General features: G+C 35.8%; 1 protein-coding gene across 8 annotated transcripts in view; it reads right to left on the bottom strand.

Annotated features, from left to right (window-relative positions):
- GRIA2 (glutamate ionotropic receptor AMPA type subunit 2) overlaps nt 1–18962 on the bottom strand; it is a 124146-nt gene that overhangs the window by 39695 nt on the left and 65489 nt on the right. For all 8 annotated transcript variants that reach the window (XR_009453015.1, XM_059697706.1, XM_059697707.1 and 5 more), the window contains exons 4-6: nt 16494–16690; nt 12250–12303; nt 8585–8746 (exon numbers count right to left, since the gene is read on the bottom strand). Coding sequence is in view for 7 of the 8 variants with exons in the window: in XM_059697706.1 (XP_059553689.1) it covers nt 8585–8746; nt 12250–12303; nt 16494–16690 (413 nt within the window). In the remaining variant the exon portion in view is untranslated. The remainder of the gene's footprint in view (nt 1–8584; nt 8747–12249; nt 12304–16493; nt 16691–18962) is intronic.

The following is an 18962-nucleotide window of genomic DNA, read 5'->3' as shown; positions in this document are numbered from 1 at the left end:
AACCACATCATGTCTAGACTTTAGAAGAAATCTGGGAAAATGGTTAGTTATGGACCATTTTCCAAATGTTCTTTGTATTTCATCCTAAATGTATATTTATTGATACTTATTTTTCTAAAATACAATAAAATATGCATTTCAAATATGTTTTTTATGCCCAATAGTCATCAGACAATATTCAGTAATACATTACTGTAATCATTGATAACCAGAAAACAATGGTCTGATATCCAAAATAAAGAGGAAATGAAAAGTAGCTCTATGTACCTATAGAATTTAGTGAATATGCAAAAAGTATAAATAGGCTAAAATATAAAATTTTATGGGTCATCATAATGATAGCACCTACTCCTAAATATATGTTATCTGCACCATGTAAAATAGAAAAAAAAATATCACTCAAAAAAGAAGTACTAGACTTCGGGTATTAAGAAGTATTACAACATGTCCTATGAGTGGCCACTTTCCAAATTTCCCTTGAAACTGAGTTTAGTTGAGAAAGCACTGCACATAGCATCAAAAGACAGGGCTCAAGCCTTGATTTTATCATTAACTTTTCATAGTCATTTTTGAAATAGCATCAATTATTTAGTTTAAAAAAGTATTAAACACAGAATGATATCTCTAGATAAATTTATACACTATAATTCTCAGTTTCTTCATGCTATAATATTATCAACAGGGTCAAAATTGATGAGCTCTAAGAAAAATAAGTAAGCCTGTAAGAAAAATTTTATAAACCTTTTTTTAAAGATTCTTGGCAATGTCTAAGAATCAACTAGAGCCATTGGAAAAAGAATAGTATTGAATACATTATACACTAAAAATTATTCACTTCACTTAATTTCAAATTCAGCTGCAGTCTACCTTCTGAAAAAGAGTTGCCAGTGATAAGGTCATCTTTAATTTCCTGTAAAGCCTTTTGAATGTGCCCTTTGAAACTTCACAAACAATCACAAAATCTTCATAAAAACATTAGTGGAGCAGCAGGAACCCTTATTCATTGCTGGTGGGAATGCAAAATGGTGTAACCACTTTGGGAGGTAGCTGGGCAGTTTCTTACAAAACTAAACATCGCTTTACTCTGTGATCCAGCAATAGCACCAGTCAGTATTTACCAAGAGGAGTTGAAACCGTATGTCTACGCAAAAACCAGCACACAGATGTCCATAGTAGCATTATTCTTAATTGTCAACACTTGGAAGCAAACAAGGTGTCCTTCTGTAGGTTAATGGGTAATTAAATTGTGGTGCATACAAACAATGAATAATGTTTGTGCTCAAAAGAAATGAGCTACCAGCCATGAAAATACATGGAGGAACTTTAAGTGGACATACTAAGCAAAAAAAGCCAATCTGAAAAGGCTGCATACTATATGATTCCATCTATGTGCTATTCTAGAAAAGGCAAAACTATGGAGAAAGTATAAAGGTCAGTGGTTGCTAGGAGATGGGGGTGGAAAGAGTGATGAATAGAAAGAGCACAGAGGAATTTTAGAACAGAGAAAATATTCTCTATATAAAACTATTAAAATGGAAGCATGTTATTAGTCCAAACCCATAGAATGCAGAACAGCAAGAGTGAACCATAATGTAAGCTATGGACCTTGAGTAATTATGATATGCCAATGTAGATTCATGAATTCTAATAAATCTTACCACTCTGGTGAGTGAAGTTGATATTGCAGGAGTCGATATGTATGTGTGGGGATAGAGGGTATATGAGGAATCTCTGTACGTTTTGCTCAATTTTGCTGGGAACCTAAGAGTTCCATAAAATATAAATTCTTAATTTAAAAAAATAAAAGTGCTCAACATCATTAGTGAACACACAAGCTGTATCACATTTCCAAGGGTGAAAAGACAGGTTCCTTGGCAAGAAACCAACATTAACGTTTTTGTTTTTTTTTATTCTCAATAGTACAAATAATTTTTAACCCACTGTTATATTTTTCACTCAAGGGTCTTCATGTAAAAAGTATCCATTTAAAACAACATATTTTTGCCTAAATTTTCCAGTTGGCTATTGACCCTGACTGAAAATCTTGCTATGGACCAAGACTTTTATGTCCTGAAACTTTTGATTCACTTAAGGATTCAAATTTTCAGATACACCTAATCAGATTCATCAAGATAGAAGAAGATACTCAAATCAAAACATGGTATGGTTTTGATTCACCCAGAGGTAGGTAAAGGCTTTCTTAGAAGCAGATCTTTATTTTGTTGGTTGCATAAATTCCTTCACCTGACTCTCTTCACTTTCTGGAAATCTTTGCAAAACAGGAAGGTTCCTCATTTTTTCTAACTTATGAAAAATAAAATTAATAGTTTCCAGGGTGAATTAGGATTAGATTTTGGCAGCTGGAGTCCAGGGATGACTACCTGCAAGCCACTACAATCTGAGAGACAGAAGAACCATTAGGTGTTACATATATTTAGCAAAAATTACAAATGTTAGTGTTGTTGTTTTTTTATTATGTGCCTAAATTAGCTCTTTAACTATGATATTATAAATCTGGGAGAAATCTTAGAGATCACCTACAATAGTTCCCTTTAGAGACAAAGAAATGTGAACATGAGATGAACTTAGATACCCTGCATTATAATTACAAATAATAAAAACACATGTACATTTTAATGGTGTAATTTATACATACTAGAGGCCCAGTGCATGAAATTTGTACATTGGGGGGGATCCCTCAGCCCTCGGGGGATGTCCGACCTACGGGGAGCTGGCCTAAGCCGTCAGTCGGACATCCTTAGCGCTTTGGAGGAGGAGGGAGAGGCTCCTGCCACCGGCACTGAGCTCACCAGTCGTGAGCCCGGCTTCTGGCTAAGAGGCGCTCCCCCTGTGGGGCCGCACTGACTACCAGGGGGCAGCTCCTGCGTTGAGCAGCTGCCTCCTGGTGGTCAGTGTGCGTCATAGCGACTCATCATTCCGCCATTCAGTAGATTTGCATATTAGCCTTTCATTATATAGTATTATATATAGTATAATGTAACCATTTTTAAAAATTGAGCAGACTGGTGGTTGCTATAGGGGAGGGGGTTTGGAGCACTGGATGAAAGAGGTTAAGGGATTAAGAAGTATAAATTGGTAGCTACAAAATAGTTATGGGGATGTGAAATACAGCATAGGAAATACAGTCAATAATATTGTGATAACTATGGTGCCAGGTGAATACTAGAAATATCATGGGGAACCCTTTGTAAAGTATATGATCATCTAACCACTATGCTGTACACATGAAACCAATATAAAATAATACTCATAGTAAACTTTAATTAAAGAATGCTCTTAAAGTTAAAAATATCTCTTTACAAGATATGTAATTTTATCAATATCAAATTACTAATGTATGGGTTTATTTTGCTCATATACACATTTTTTAAACCATAAGGATCTAAACATGTCCAGCCTGTAGGTTCTCATGGCAAAATGCTTTAATATCAAAAGTAGGGGATTCCAATGTCAGCTGTGGTTTTGGTCAGTTAAAACACTCACGAAGCAGAATTAATTCTATTAGGCCACCAGGGTGCTATTTAATGCATGGCACTAATTACTGGACTGAAAAGATTATACTATTTTCAGACAGGCTTAATAACTCTCTTAGGACAGCAATTAAGAAAGTTGGAGTCTTTGCTGTAAAGTCATTTCTTGAGTAAAATGGAATTCCTGTGGGAAAGGCACTCTTTAAATGCTACTCAAATATTAGTCACATATTATTGTTAAATTCAACATCAGCAAGACATGGAAAACACAGAGTCTAAATAAGGTATAAATTGTTGCTATGACAAGGTAGAATGTATAGTTATATCTTGCAAGTTGTTGAAGACACCAAAAAAATCTATCTAAAAATAAAAATAGTTGTAAATTATTTTTGAGAGAGTAGCAAATCATCTTTAAAATCTTCCTTGTTTTGGGAAATAAAAAGGTAAGGGAGGTAAAAATGCCAATTTTAATTGTGCCATTTACTTCCAGGTGCCATGACAGTATAGGTCTGATAACTGGAGTCATTTTACATTTCATCAAGTAAAATAATGCTACTTTTCTGCCATGGCTGAATAAAAAAAAAAACACATAAATGCTAGGGCAGAAATTTAAACCAAATTTTATAGCGATGATAATTACCTATTTTTTCTTTCTCAGTGATTTGACATTTTCAAAGCATTTATATTTTTTTCATTTCATTACTCTTCATTGCAACAAATACTCATTATGTGCCTATTCTGTGCAAACCACTATATGAGATTCAGGCCCAATAAGATTACAAGTGATACAGACTTCCATTCAGGTTCCTGTTTTTAATCAACAAATATCTCTCAACCAAATTTATATCAATATGTTATAAATGAATGGTAATGCTTTTGCGATTATTATTTATTTTACAAATAAAGAAATTGAAAGAATTGGCTAATACAACAAATACATTTACTTCCTGCCACTTTTATGCCACAACCCCAATTCATACAACTATCATCTGTTGCCTAGCTTGTTTGCAGCATCTTACTAAAGCTCCCCTGCCACCACGTGCACCCCCTACAATCTATTGTCACCAAGGCAGTCACAATAATCTTCCTTTACCAAAACCATGGTCATCAGTCACCTCTAGTAGTTCCCTGCAGCTCTCAGAATAGCACACAAAATCCCGTAGGCACACAAGATCTGGATCCTGCATGTTTCTATAGTACTGGTTCTGAGAATTCTCTCAAAACACCTCTCTTCAACCTCCAGGCCTATGGAAATATTTATATCTTCCTTGCACTGGGGACTTTACATGCCTTATTTCCTCTCTGCAGAGCCATTGACCCTTCTAATTCCTACGTCTCCTTTAGGTTTCACATTCCATATTGCTTCTTCTAAGTAGCCTTTCGTTGTTTCCAGAACTTAGGAGCTTCTAATGGGAACTGGAACAGGGCCTTTGCTTCCATCTATTTGTTCTTTCAGAAAGTCTTTATTAGAGCACTGTCACACCCCTAGCAAAAGTTAGCACTCTATTCTTTTTTTTTTTTTTCCAATCCTCACCTGAGAGTATTATGTCATCGCTTTTTAGAGCATGGGAGAGAGAGGGAAGGACCTAGAGAAACCAGCATGTGAGAGAAACACATCCATTGGTTGCCTCCTGCACATGCCTGTCCAGGGCCCAGGAAGGGGAGGAGTCTGCAACCAAGCTAGGGGCCCTTGAATGGAATGGAACCCGAACCCTTAGGTCTGCAGGCTGAGGTTCTACCCACTGAACCAAACCGGATAGGGCTCAACCCTAGAGATTTTAAAAAATAAATAAATGCCCTGCCGGCATGGCTCAGTGGTTAAGTGTAGACCTGTGGACCAAGAGGTCACTGGTTGGATTCCTGTCAGGGCCAACATCAGGGTTGTGGACTCCATCCCCAATGGGGGGCGTGCAGGAGGCAGCAAATCAATGATTCTCTCTCATCATTGATGTTTCTATGTCTCTCTCCCTCTGCCTACCTCTCTGAAATCAATAAAAATATATTAAAAAACAAAGAAAGTCTTTATTAAATAGCTACTATGTGCCAGGCCTTATTCTAGGAGTTTGGGATCCATCAGTGAACAAAAAAACAACAACAGAATCCCTGCTCCCATGGCACTTATAAGAGGAGACAACTACCAAAGTAATGAATAGATTAATTATAAATACAGTACACTAGAAGGACATATGGTGGGGGCAGAACAGAGAAAGGGCAATGGTACATACCTAGACAGGTGCAGAAATTGCAATTTTATAAATTTTATTTTTTAAAATATATTTTTATTGATTTCAGAGAAAAAGGAAGAGGGAGAGAAACATCAGTGATGAGAGGCAATCATTGATTGGCTGCCTCCTGCATGCCCCCCCTCCCCTCCACTGGGGATCAAGCCTGCAACCCAGGCATGTGCCCTTGACTGGAATCGAACCTGGGACCCTTCAGTCCGCATGCCAACGCTCTATCCATTGAGCCAAACTGGCTAGGGCAGAAATTGCAATTTTAAATAGAGATCCTGCTATTGTCTTCCTTGAGCAGATGGCATTTGAACAAAGATCTAAAGAGTACAGGAGGCTTAGCCATGGAGATACTTAAGAGGAGAATGGTACAGAAGAGGAAATAGCACAAACACCTTAAAGTGCTTAAGAAAGAACAAAAAGGCCCATGTGGCTGAGGCAGAATGAGCAATGGGTGGGGAGAGTGCCGATAGAGAAGGTCATGTGACCAGGAGACAGAGGACTTAGGGCTTTATCAGCCAATGGGATGACTTTGGTTTTCCCTCAGGTGAAACACACAGCCATTGGGGGGCTTGGAGCAGACAGTGTGACATATTCTAATTGTGGTTTTAAAAGGACCACAGACATGGGATAAAGAGGGCAGGTGTGGAGGAAGGGGAACCAGTATGGGTGATCATTCCAATGATCCTGGCAGAGACGATGGTGGTTGGATTTAGACGGCACAGAAGAGGTGGTAAGAAGGGAGCCAGAGCTGATAGGATTTGCTGACAGATTGAATGTGGGTTACTGTGGAAAAATAACAACTGAAAAGAAAAGATTGTTGAGGGAATAGTTTGCAGGGCTTACATGTTGTGAATCTCCCTGAATCTGTCTTGAGCGATTGCATCGCTTTGAGTCTCCATATATGTTGCACTTTCCTAAGTGCCTCCCCTGCTTTCCCTCTTGCTCAGCCATGTGCAGAGCCCTGCCCAGGTGCCCCCCCCCCCACACACACACCCTCAGAAAGCCTTCCTTACCATAACTCCTCCCATTCTGGCATAACCAGAAGCAGCGCTGGCATATTTTACATGTAGCTTTCTCTATATTTGCTTATTGCCATGTTTGTCTCTTCTGTTCAATAGTAGAATATATATTGAGTTTCTGGTCCGCTAGTACATGAACATACTTGTCTTTGTTAGGATGAACTCCTACTTAAAGCCATATTCTCCCAGGGATTTTCTGTAATTTTGATCAAGCTTCCAAAGCCATACAAACTCTGCCTCCTAGTGGCACCTATGTTTCTGAAGCTGCGCTAAGTCATTGTAAATGTTGTTGAGTCTTCATGGCAACCTGGGAATTAATAGCCACTGCTGAATTGTGGAGACAGGAACTGCACATCCAACACTGAATCAGGGCCACACTGTTTAAAGCGTATGCTCTGTGCTGCTCTCCGCCATGAGGGGCCAGCAGGATCTCTCTGACATTTGGCAGGAGCACCCAAGAGGGGTGGGTAAGGGAGTGAAATGCTACAGCAGGGAGGGAGCAAAGAAAGGTCACCAGGCAGGCTCTCAACAGAGGGAAATCTGGTGCTGAGTTTTGGCAAAAATGTTAAAAGAATGCACTGCCAAGATCTCTCCTACCCCGGAATCACTTTGCATTTTCATGCATGACATGGGAACTGTAATAATGATATGACTTCCACAAGAAAAAAAAATCATCTCATTTTGCTTTCATCTTTCTCCCAGCAGGCAGCAGTGGGAGGCAACACAATGACGAATAAAATATTCAAAGAGGGCACTTTAGTTCCATGTGAGGATGAATGCCACTTGCACTCTTCATCCGATAACTTAAATGGTACCATCTCTGAATGGATGGAAGCCTGCAATTCCACACAACTGGGTCAGCAGCCAGACCTCCACTGAGCGAGGGGCACACACAGTGACACCGACTGGAACACTCAGTGTCCACTGGCCTCTGCAGAAGCCTGTTAGGTGACAGTAGTCCCACAAGCCCACACTGCATTATACGCAGTATGCATGCTGAGTCTCAAAGTCACCAAACAACAAGTCACCTAGTTTTGAGAGAAAATGAACTCTGGGTTATTCTTTCACATCCTATGGGATGCTTTTCAGAATTTGACTTGAAGTTAATAGGATCCATTTACACATCCAAAAGCTGAGAACTTCAAACCTTCGAATCCTTATCTAGAACTAGTCTTATGGCCAGATGCTAATTGAAAGACAAACACCAATATTGGTTTTTTCCAAGATGTGCAGAAAAACAACACAAAATGTCTCTGTGACGTAGAGACATAACTGTGAGAGCAACTGAAATAACACTATCTCTGATTCATACACAAGCTATTTATGATACACAAAGAAACAGACTAAATCTATGCATCTAAAAATGTTTTGCAATGTTTGCTCTTGATTTTCATAAAGAATGAACATCATCTGCTGCCACTCACTCCTCGTCCCACTCTTTGCCAGGCTTTACTCGTATCTCTGTTTGCAATAAAGTGACCACCAGCGGAAAAGTACCTTCCTATAAATAGCAGAAATATTTGCTATTTGGAGTTAAATCTGTGCATGTGTGTGTATACCCAATAAAATACACTGAATAAACAGGTGAAGACCTCAACGTGTCCAAACCCATGAAAAATAAAAGAGCAGTCTGCATAGTATCAGAGCAGCGCATTGCACTCAGCATTCAGAGATTCTATGGCTGAGTGCACAAAGCAAGACATTTCTTTTTTTTATTACTAAAATCAATTGAGATTTTTATCTTCTTCCTAAAGTGTCCCAGAGAGCAGGCTACTAGCCAGCAGGTAGATATCAATGGTGATGTAGATATAGATGTAGATATTGGCAGGTGGATACAGACCTTAATTGTAGTCGTGTGCGCTCCAGGGTATTCTTTTTCTTCCAGTGTTGACCATCTTTCTATAAACTTAGATACCAGGGAATCGTCATAGTCCACTATCTGAAATCCAGAGACGTTTGCGCCCCCAAACTGAATTTTTAATAGGTCTCCATCCGTAAATCCCTAGACAGAGAATACATTTATGTCCAATAGAACTTGACATTTATCAAATAACTCTATGCCTTGTGGATTTTACAAATGTCAAAGAACGTTAGAGAGATGAAAAGCCTATAGTAAATGTTTCATGTATTTTCCAGCCAAAATTCTTCACCAGCATCTAGCATAGCCTTGGCATCATGGTGGGTCCTTAATCCATGCTTGGTTTTGGCTGTACATACATAAGAGTTCTCCATTTCATGGAGAAGGACTAGGTTTTATTTATTAAATCTACCACAGAGCACCATCCGGGTGTTACAGATACTTAGTAATGAGTTACTGCTCCAAGAGCTCTAACACTATTATTATATAGGAGCAAATTATTCCTATGATCTGAGCTGGTTGCTCTTTTCCTCTACTCTGCAGCTGTGACCCTACCCTGTTTTTCTTAGTAGTTCTCCTGTTTCCTGGATCACTTTTCTGTCATCTTTTACTCCTCTCTTCTACTGGAGTCAATAATTTCCTCAGGTACACTGGAGGTAAACTTTTGAGATGTCGAGTGTCTGAAAATACCTTTATTTTGCTCTAACATTTGATTAGTATTTTGGCTGGGCATAGAATTTTAATTCAAAAACCTCATTATCTAAAGGCATTGTTCCATTGACTTTCATGGTTTCTACTAAACAATGCAATTTTATTATTTCTTATTATTTTTTGGATGTTACCTGCTTCATACACCTGCCCTCTTCCCACCAACCTGAAATCGTTAAAATATTCTATTTATCTCTGTGATTGCATGATGATTTTAAAAAAAATATTATGTGTCTCACTTGTGGAATATAATGAACAACATACACTGATGAACAAAAATAGATCCAGAGACAGAGAAGCATCGAACAGACTGTCAAACTCAGAGAAAAGGCAGGGGAGGATGCGGGGAGGGGTAGAGATCAACCAAAGGACTTGTATGCATATAAGCCTAACCAATGGACACAGACACCAGGGGGGACAATGGGAGGATAAGGACACATATGTAATACCTTAATAAAGAAAAATATATATTGTATATACTCAGTGGTCTGATTTTTGTCATTTATTATAGGAAATTTTTCTGAATGTTTCTTTGATAATTTCCTTCCCCAATTTTCACAATTATGTCCATCTAAATGCTTATACTCAGTAACACTGTTTTATATTATATTGTTATTTTGTTACCTAATCTGAAAGATTTTCTCAACTTTATCCTTAAAGCCATTCAATTTTACTTACTACATTAGAAAATAAGTGAACTTCCCAGAGCTCTTTCCTATTCTCTAATTTTTTCTTTCCCATAGCATCCTTTTCTTTTTATAGATTATATATTTTCTCTTATTTCTCTGCAGATACTCATTACATATTTAAACATTTTTCGTGTGGTTCCAGTTTTCCCTGTTTCTGTTTATGTGTATTGCATTCTTCATGTCAAATACTTTTTCTCAAATATATGCTTATGCTTGGTAATTTAATAGTAAGACACTTGAAATTCCTGTATGCCTGAGGGAGGCTCACTGAGTGTGCTTTATTGCAAGGTAGATTGGGTGGGGGGTAGACAGCCATGCTTATTGTCAATATTTGAGGAGTTGAAGAAATGAGAAAAGGATTCCATTATGAACCGCATCTTTATCACTTTATGTACAAGTTATCCTTTTAAATGCTATATCAGGAACTTACAGCCTAAGCAAGCATTCAGCAATTCCTGAGGAAATTAACCAAAAATGTAAAGATTTTTCTCTTGCATAACTGCCAACCGTAACACTCATCAGACCCTGGACAGAAAAAGGGGGCATCCTCAATCAATAATTTGGAAGATGAAAAGCCCTTCAAATTTGGAAAGCATTCTTCAATTTTAAAAGTCAGTGAAATTTTCAAGTGTTCTATAATTTCTCAGAAACTGAAACTCACTACAGATTCTTTGAATTTACTGATTAATCAGAAATTCCATATGGCAAGGATACCAACTATTCAGAGAAGAAAAAGCAAAGCTTTAATTCAGAGAAAAGATTGGGGAGGTTTCTCCCTAGAAGCATCATAGCAACATGAACTTTCTTTTTCTTTCTTTTTAAAACATTTTTACTTTGGTCACTCAAACACTTGTTTCACGTCTCATAGTGTCAGTTATCAACTCTCAAATTGATGAGCCACCTTCTGTCATTATTTCTCAATGTTCCAATAAAATCATCTCCATCTGGACATTTTTAAAGATCGCAGCTTTCAATGTGGCTGTGTGTTGTTCATCAAATGGCACAATTCACACAGGGGACTGACTGTCCAGGCTGTTTTCTGCTCAGAAATTTGGTTCTGAAGAGACTGGATACAGAGCTAATCTATTTTAACTCTTGCTTCTCCAGTAGGGAGTGACTTAGGACCTACGATATCATATGATAAGGGTAAGTTCTAGTGAATTTTTATAGTAGTTAGCCATTTCATTGCCAAACGGAAATTTATCTTGAACAACCAATTTCTCTCAATAGCATATAGCTTTGAGGTTTAATATTCTAAATCACTGGTGTCACCTTCTAGTAAAAATATTTATCAGTTATAAGGTTGTAATTTATTTGCTCTTATCTCCTTCCATCACTACTATAAATGTTTTCTCATGTAACAATCTAATATTCTAGACACTATGAAATAAATCTGCATTGGTATAAATATGAAACTTTTTCAGAGTCCTATTATGCTATTTAGAATAATCTCTCATTCTCTCCCTCTGTCCAACTTTTCTTGCCTTTTTTCCTGAGATTTGGGAGGGACGATGTTCCCAATCACATAAAATTGTACTTAATAAAAGAATACAAATCTTTGTAAAAGTAAAGCTTTAAGCTTATTTTATTGCTGATATAAAAGGTATTTTAAAAAAGAAAACATCTAATAATTCAAAATTGGTTCTGTATACTTGAAAGGGAGATACAATTAACCACTTGGACATTCAATCCATTCTTTGATAGGAATCATAATGAAAATGTGATTAGCTATGGGAACCCAACTTTCATCGTGTTGCTTATACAGCAAATAGTAAATAAATAATATTTAATCTTTCTATATTTGGGTATTTCCTGGTTTAATTTTTACTGAGACATTCTCACAAATTTGCATTCACTTTGAATATTACATGTGCTAAACACTTTAAAGGAATGGGCAAAGGGTAAAGTTTATAAAATACAGTGACAGTGAGATACAAGGGGAAATTGGGAGAGTTAAATTTTATATATTTTTGAAAATTTTCCTGTAGTTAAAAATACATCTTCTAAGACAATTTATAAAGCTTGTCAAATACTGTTCTATAGTTTATTATATCATTTATAATAAGAAGAAATTGACTAAAAATGTAAAGTGGGAAGTAAATCTAAACAGAAATTCAGAAATATATTATCACCTAATCAATCAATATAAACAAAATATATTTTTATGAATACCACTGATAAATGCTGGTTGTTCTAAAGTTTTTTTAATTAATAGGATTCTTCATTAAAATTATTAATTAATTCACCTACCAGATTTGCAATGATGTAATGGTATCCTTTAACATGTTTCCCAATGGTAATAACCTAACACAGATAAAGAAAAAAATCATTTAATAAATATTAGTAATATAAATGTAAAATTACTAACATAATGACCTGACTCAGAAAAAAATGAATAATTAACTTCTCTGTTTTTTTTTTGATGATCCACAATGAGTCATATTTGATAAAATATAATTACCAAACCCAAAGAATATTTTTCTCAGGAAAAAACAACAGTACATTTTAGTACCTAATAGATGTTAACTTTCAAAGTCAATAACTTAACAAAGTAGTGAAAATAAGGCCACAAGATTTAAAGAAATTTAAAAACAAAAATATGTTGAATCCATGTCACAATTTTATCCCTACATAGCTATGTTTTTTGTCCTTTCAATGAAACATTAAACAGCTAAAATCAACGTCTGAGATTTCATATTCGCACGTCTACATTCAAAGATAATCACACAGAGTTTATAGTCATACATAAATTTAAAACAACTATTAACAAGCATATAAATGAACTATTTTGTGGATCTATAAAATAATATTCCTATCTTAAGAGTCTTGAAATGTTTATAGCTTAGTTCAAATAAACATTATTATTTCTAGCTTGAGGCAGCAAAGTATTGGAGAAGCTATTTATCCATAAATCTAAGTCAAAAATCAATAGCAAAATAAATGCATTATGGAACAAGTGGCTGTTTTGGTAATGCTGGAACAGTTTTGGACTTTATTGAATCAATTTGATATTTCACTGATCTATATCAGTTACAAAGAGAGTGTAAGTGGTAAAATGGCTATGTTTTAGTCCTGATACTTGGATATTCAAGTATATTTTTTATTTTTAATAAAATAGCTACACCAATGGAAAGCATGAAATGCCAGGGCAATAGACTAAATTTCCAATCATTAACCTCCAGCTTGATTGTTTTGGTGGCTTCCTGTTGCTTTTAGCATAAAAGTCAAAATCGTTCATATGCTGCAAAATCCGGTGGTTGTTTCAAGCTTCTCTGGGCCCACTTTTCCCTCTTTTTACACAGGAGACTTCTGGCCTCTCAGTATTTTTGTAACAAAAAAGGCTTATTTCCATCCCATTGGGGCTTCACACATTCTGTTTCCTCTACTTGGACAGCTCTCTCCACCACCATATCCTTTGTCTTGTTTCATCTTAAGGCACAATGAATCTCAGCCCAATGGAATAGCCTGAAAGACTTCCCTGACCTTTCCGTGTCCCAGGCAAAGTCAGGTGCTCCATTAGCAATGCATTTAGTTAAAGAGCAAGGGCAAAATCCTAGGAAGTATTCTACCATGTTACTTTGATAATAAGTGGTAGTTGTTTGGAAGGGAGTTAGAACTTACATTACTTTCTAACCTACATTACTTTCTAAACTATTTTTATGTAACACCACTAAATTGGCTTTTCTAAAAAATGGACCCTCTATATTGAAAGGAGAATTGTGAAGACAAGATATCCTTCTAAATGAAAAAAATATACATTAATAAGCATCAGCTGAATTGACTATGTCCTTCATATTTCCTACTGATATCTGTTGGTTCTGCTTACTGTTCAATCTACTTTCTGAATCATGAATATCTTTCTTCTGGGGATTAAGAAAAAAACAGTATAAATGGTACTACCAGTAGTCCCTACTTGAATTTAGTGTTCATTAAGAGGAAGGAGGGATATGAAAACTGATTATCCCTACTTCTATATAAGAATTAGTGTCGACTATACTAACAGTCATGTATTTGCTTTATAATAACCATTAGTATTTTTTAACAATAGTAAGTTACATTAATTTCTTAATGTTTTTCATGACTGAGAGTGTTTCCTACTGAAATACCACTAGAAATAAGTGTCTCCAGGTTTCATCAAATGATAAAAAAACTCACAATCAAAACAAAGTTTAATTCTATTACTAACCTTAAGCTACTATGAAAATAAAATTTTGTCACATCTCAACTCTCTTTTAATTATTGATAAAATGAGGAAGTAAATAATGTTTTCTTGAAATGTACTTTGACCTGCTTTTTGCCTAGTAAACTCTATTCCTTGAAGGCCTTCCATAATCTCCCAGTCTAAATTATCCCTTTTTGTAATTTAGAAAAGTAACATCCTGTCCTTTCATTCATAGTATGTACCATTATCATAATAATGCATTAATTCCTGTAATTATACCACGAATATTCACCTTGATGGGGACTTGACTGATTTGTTTAACATTACTGCCTTGAATTTACTCCATTGCCTGTCCAGTAAACGTTAGACACTTGGGAAAATTTAGTGAATAAAAAAATGAGTGAATCTACACTAGCCACATAGAGATGATCTTTATAGATCGTCCCACCCATGTTAAGATAGGTACTTCCTCTTCCATCCTCTTAGACCACATTGATTATCACTGATGATATTGTAGAATTATATATGTACATTTTTCTTCCCTTCGAAACAATGAGTTCATGGGGCGAAGACACCACTCTTTCTTACCTTTCTTTGTATCCCTCATTCCAGATGCAGAGGATGTCCTCAATAAATGTTTGTTGAATAAAGCAACATCCATTGCATACACTAATTTAACACATCTAAGAGTGTTTTGTGAAAATACAAATCATATATATGTGCAAAATACCATGTACATTTTGAATGGATGTCCAAATGGTTATTTATTTAACCATGATCATATTGCTTCTAAACATTCCATTCCATATCTTCCTAGTTTCTCTTGTAGTTTCTCTCTTCTAATTTTGGAAATAATTATTTTCATATAGGCTTTTCCAACATTTATTATGGTAACTTAGGACTACTTAAAATGTTAAAGCAAAGACTAATGGCTAATATTAAAATTCATTTTTAATGAGAATCTCCTATGAAATTCAAATGAGTTTTTGAAGTTCACGTTTGAACAAAAGACCTCCAGGTTAAAAACAATCTCAAATTCATCTCCTGACACAGTAATCAAGATTTTTCTAGTAAAATGTTCACCTCTCTGGCATACAACATTTAGTTTTGTCATATAAAAAGATAGCATTATTCAGTTATTCAGTATCTTATGAAAGATCCATTTATTACATGTCATTAAAGCTTCATCAACATTTATATATGCAAAATGATTTGTGTTCTACAAATTAGTGAATCTAGTTGTTTTCTCAAAGCCTAGAAACTCTAAGAAATGCATACTCAACTCTGTGTTTTTCTTCTGAACCTGTATTATTCCAAGGAGGTGGCAGTCATCCTAATATATATAAAATGGAGGCTAACTAGTTCAATGTATATATATATATGTATATGTTTGTGTATTATTTTACATATCAACTATATTACAGCCATATAGAGCATTTAGAAATCTCTCTCACACACAACCAGCTAAGAAAAGAAGCAGATGCCCTGTAAAGGAGATCTTAGGAAGTCATGATGCTGCTTCACTACCATCTGTCACCACTTACCCATTCTATAACCATAGTGGATTAAATGTTTTTCATAATATATTACTGCATGGCTTTCTATCCTAAAATATCTTAAACTGAAGCAAGGTAGCATAGTAGACACAGATAAAGCATCTGTAGCTCTGGAATCATCTTACTCCTTAAAACATTCCAAATGAATATGCTATCTAGCATGCTTCTCAAACAGTGAACACAGACTGAATGTGTCTTCCCTACATATTTTAATTCCATAGATTAATGGGTTTAAAGTGATACAAAATCTCCCTAATAGGAGGAAAAAAACTACTTTTGGGGAAAAATAAATACATGCTTTTTCTGGAGACATAAACCCATTTAGACAACAAGATAGAGTTAGCACACAGTAATGTACTCTACTGTTTGAAGTAATCCATGGCATCATCAAAGAATTCATGAATTATTCACTTTTCTCTTAGGAACCAGACATGTGTATTTCTTTATCTCTAAGAAGTTCAACAAAATTAAAATTTAAACTTCCAATTAAAAACACCAAAGTTTAGGGCAACACTAATGTAAAATGTAAAAGTTCAGAATTATACTAGTATATAAACTATATTTCATGATTAGTCTGATGTGTCAGCATTATTGAAGACCATCTGCTATTGCTAACGGAAGCTGGAGCTAATTTAATTGATGATCTTTGCTGCATCCTACATAAACCATAAAGTAAAAACTGCTGTTCAAGCACCTTCCACAAATACTCGATCCAAACGCTGACAGTGCATGCATATTCTATATTTAGGACCATTAGAAAACAGAGAATAGCAAACCTGGTCTACAATGTCGTTTACTTTATCCCGTTCACAGTCCAGGATTACACGCCGTTCCTTTTTTAACTCTAGATCTTGAAAAAGTGATCGGTAGGTCTCATCTTTCTTGTCATTGTTAATGTTTCCCACATTGATAGCCGTCACTTGCCATTTCTTTTCAGCAGCAGAATCCAGCACAGCTTGCAGTGTTGATAAGCCTAGGAAGGCAAAGAAAAAATGATGAATGATAAAAATACTCAAATAAGTCAGAATTGTGTTGTAAAATTGACAGCAAACACACACACACACACACATATATGTGTATGTGTGTGTATATATATATATATATATATATATATATATATACACGTGTGTGTGTGTTTGCTGTCAATTTTACAACACAATTCTGACTTATTTGAGTATTTTTATCATTCATACACACACACACACACACACACACATATACTGGTTTGAGAGAGAGAAGGGGAGAGAGAGAGAGAAACACTGTTTTGTTCCACTTATTTATACATGCATTGGCTGATTCTTGTATGTACTCTGACTGGAGATTGAGCCTGCAACCTTGATGTATCTGGACCATGTTGTAACCAACTGAGCTACCCAACCAGGGGGTGAATATATGTTTAAGGCTGGTATTTTTTGTGCAACTAAATTGATGTTGACTTTTCTAAAAAGCTACAGCTATGATCTTGATCCACTTCTACATATTTTCACATCACATTTTATCTAAATGCTATTGTTCTGACTAAAGGGTCATAGTTTGGAGGGGGAACAGTATCCCCTTCTTTTAGCTCTATTTTTTGGATATTATTACAGCATAATGTCTTCAATACCTCTGGTTTGAGTTAAATCAAAGACATTACAAAAATTTCTCTGACAGAGTGGAAGAAAATGTTTCATTATGTATGTTAGTCTATTATGTCATAATGATATCCTGAAGAAGTTGAGTACATTTTCAGTGAGGTGAATCTATGTGTGCCATTTGAGTCTAAGAACCAATAATCTCTATTTCCTCCTATATTTCTACTCTGAAATTGTTTTTTCTCAGCCTTCTGTTTCATGTTTTGTTATTGGGACTGATCCCATAGAGATTAATATGTTCACTTATTAACCAGATGGTAGAACTTAGTTTTCTAGCACAGATTTGTTACATTTACTTAACTTCTTAAATGTAAAACCATTTTACTACTTCTGTGTTTATAGCATCATGTACCTTAAAATCTTATTTATATTTTTAATATCCATACATTACCCCATATGCAGGATTGAGAAGGAGAACAACTTGGGAATTTATTTCCTTAAGTTAAATCTGCAGTTTAGCACTTAGAAAGCCAGTACATAAACTGTCTTTAACATGCTGCAACACTTCACAGCCAGCTCAAATCCATCATTTCTATTTTTTTAAATATTTTTATTGATTTCAGAGAGGAAGTAAGAGGGGGAGAAAGATAGAAACATCAATGATGAGAGAGAATCATTGATCAGCTGCCTCCTGCACCCCCCCCCCGCCCCACTGGGGATCGAGCCCGCAACCCCGGCATGTGCCCTAGACCGGAATCGAACCTGGGACCCTTCAGTCCGCAGGCTGACGCTCTATCCACCAAGCCAAACCGGCTAGGGCCATCATTTCTATTAATAGCTTAAGGAACAACACAAATTAAAGATCCAAAAAGAATTCAGAATCATATCATCTTCCAGATTCCAAAAAGACTTGCATCTTTCCCAAAAGAATATGGATCCCTTTTTACCTTAAAAATGTGGGATTTACCTAAAGTGATAACATCACTCTATAAGCTTTATTCATGTACTAAATTTATTTAAACCTATTTATCATAGCAAAAATATATGCATATTCTAAATGTTGTTGAAAACTATTTGAACCTAACAAGTATCATTAAAAATTGTATATATTCCATATAGGCCAAGAGTATATAAAATGAGCCTAGAACACCTTTGATACCAGAAAGCAAGGAAGCTCTCCAAAACTATCAGCATTGTGTTGGAGGACTCAGGAGTCAATTTGGTGAAGACCATCTATACTAATAAAAGGGTAACATGCTAATTAGACTGGACGTCTTCTGGACATCATTCTGGACGTCTGCCCTGAGGAAGCTGGGGGCTGGGGCAAAGCCAGCCAGGGTCCTGCCAGTGGGAGGAAGAGGGAAGCCCGGGTCCCGGGTGCCGGAGGGAAGCTGTGGGAAGGAAGGCCTACTCTTGCATGAATTTTTGTGCATTATGCCTCTAATTTTAAATAAAGATGGGGCAATTTGAATATTAATAAGAATAATAGTACCTGCAAAAGACTTAAATACATAACATTTTAAATACATAATTTGTAATGATAAATATTTGGTTGCCATTGTAGATGCTAGAGAGCCAAGTTATTACTTTGAAAATTGGTAAATGAAGAGAGACAAGCATTTTCCTGCCTTTCCTATAGGAACTAGACTCAGGATAATAATTAATTAAAGG

Source organism: Myotis daubentonii, chromosome 5 (genome assembly GCF_963259705.1).
Source record: "Myotis daubentonii chromosome 5, mMyoDau2.1, whole genome shotgun sequence".
Taxonomy (NCBI): domain Eukaryota; kingdom Metazoa; phylum Chordata; class Mammalia; order Chiroptera; family Vespertilionidae; genus Myotis; species Myotis daubentonii.
This window is presented reverse-complemented; position numbering and strand designations above follow the sequence as displayed.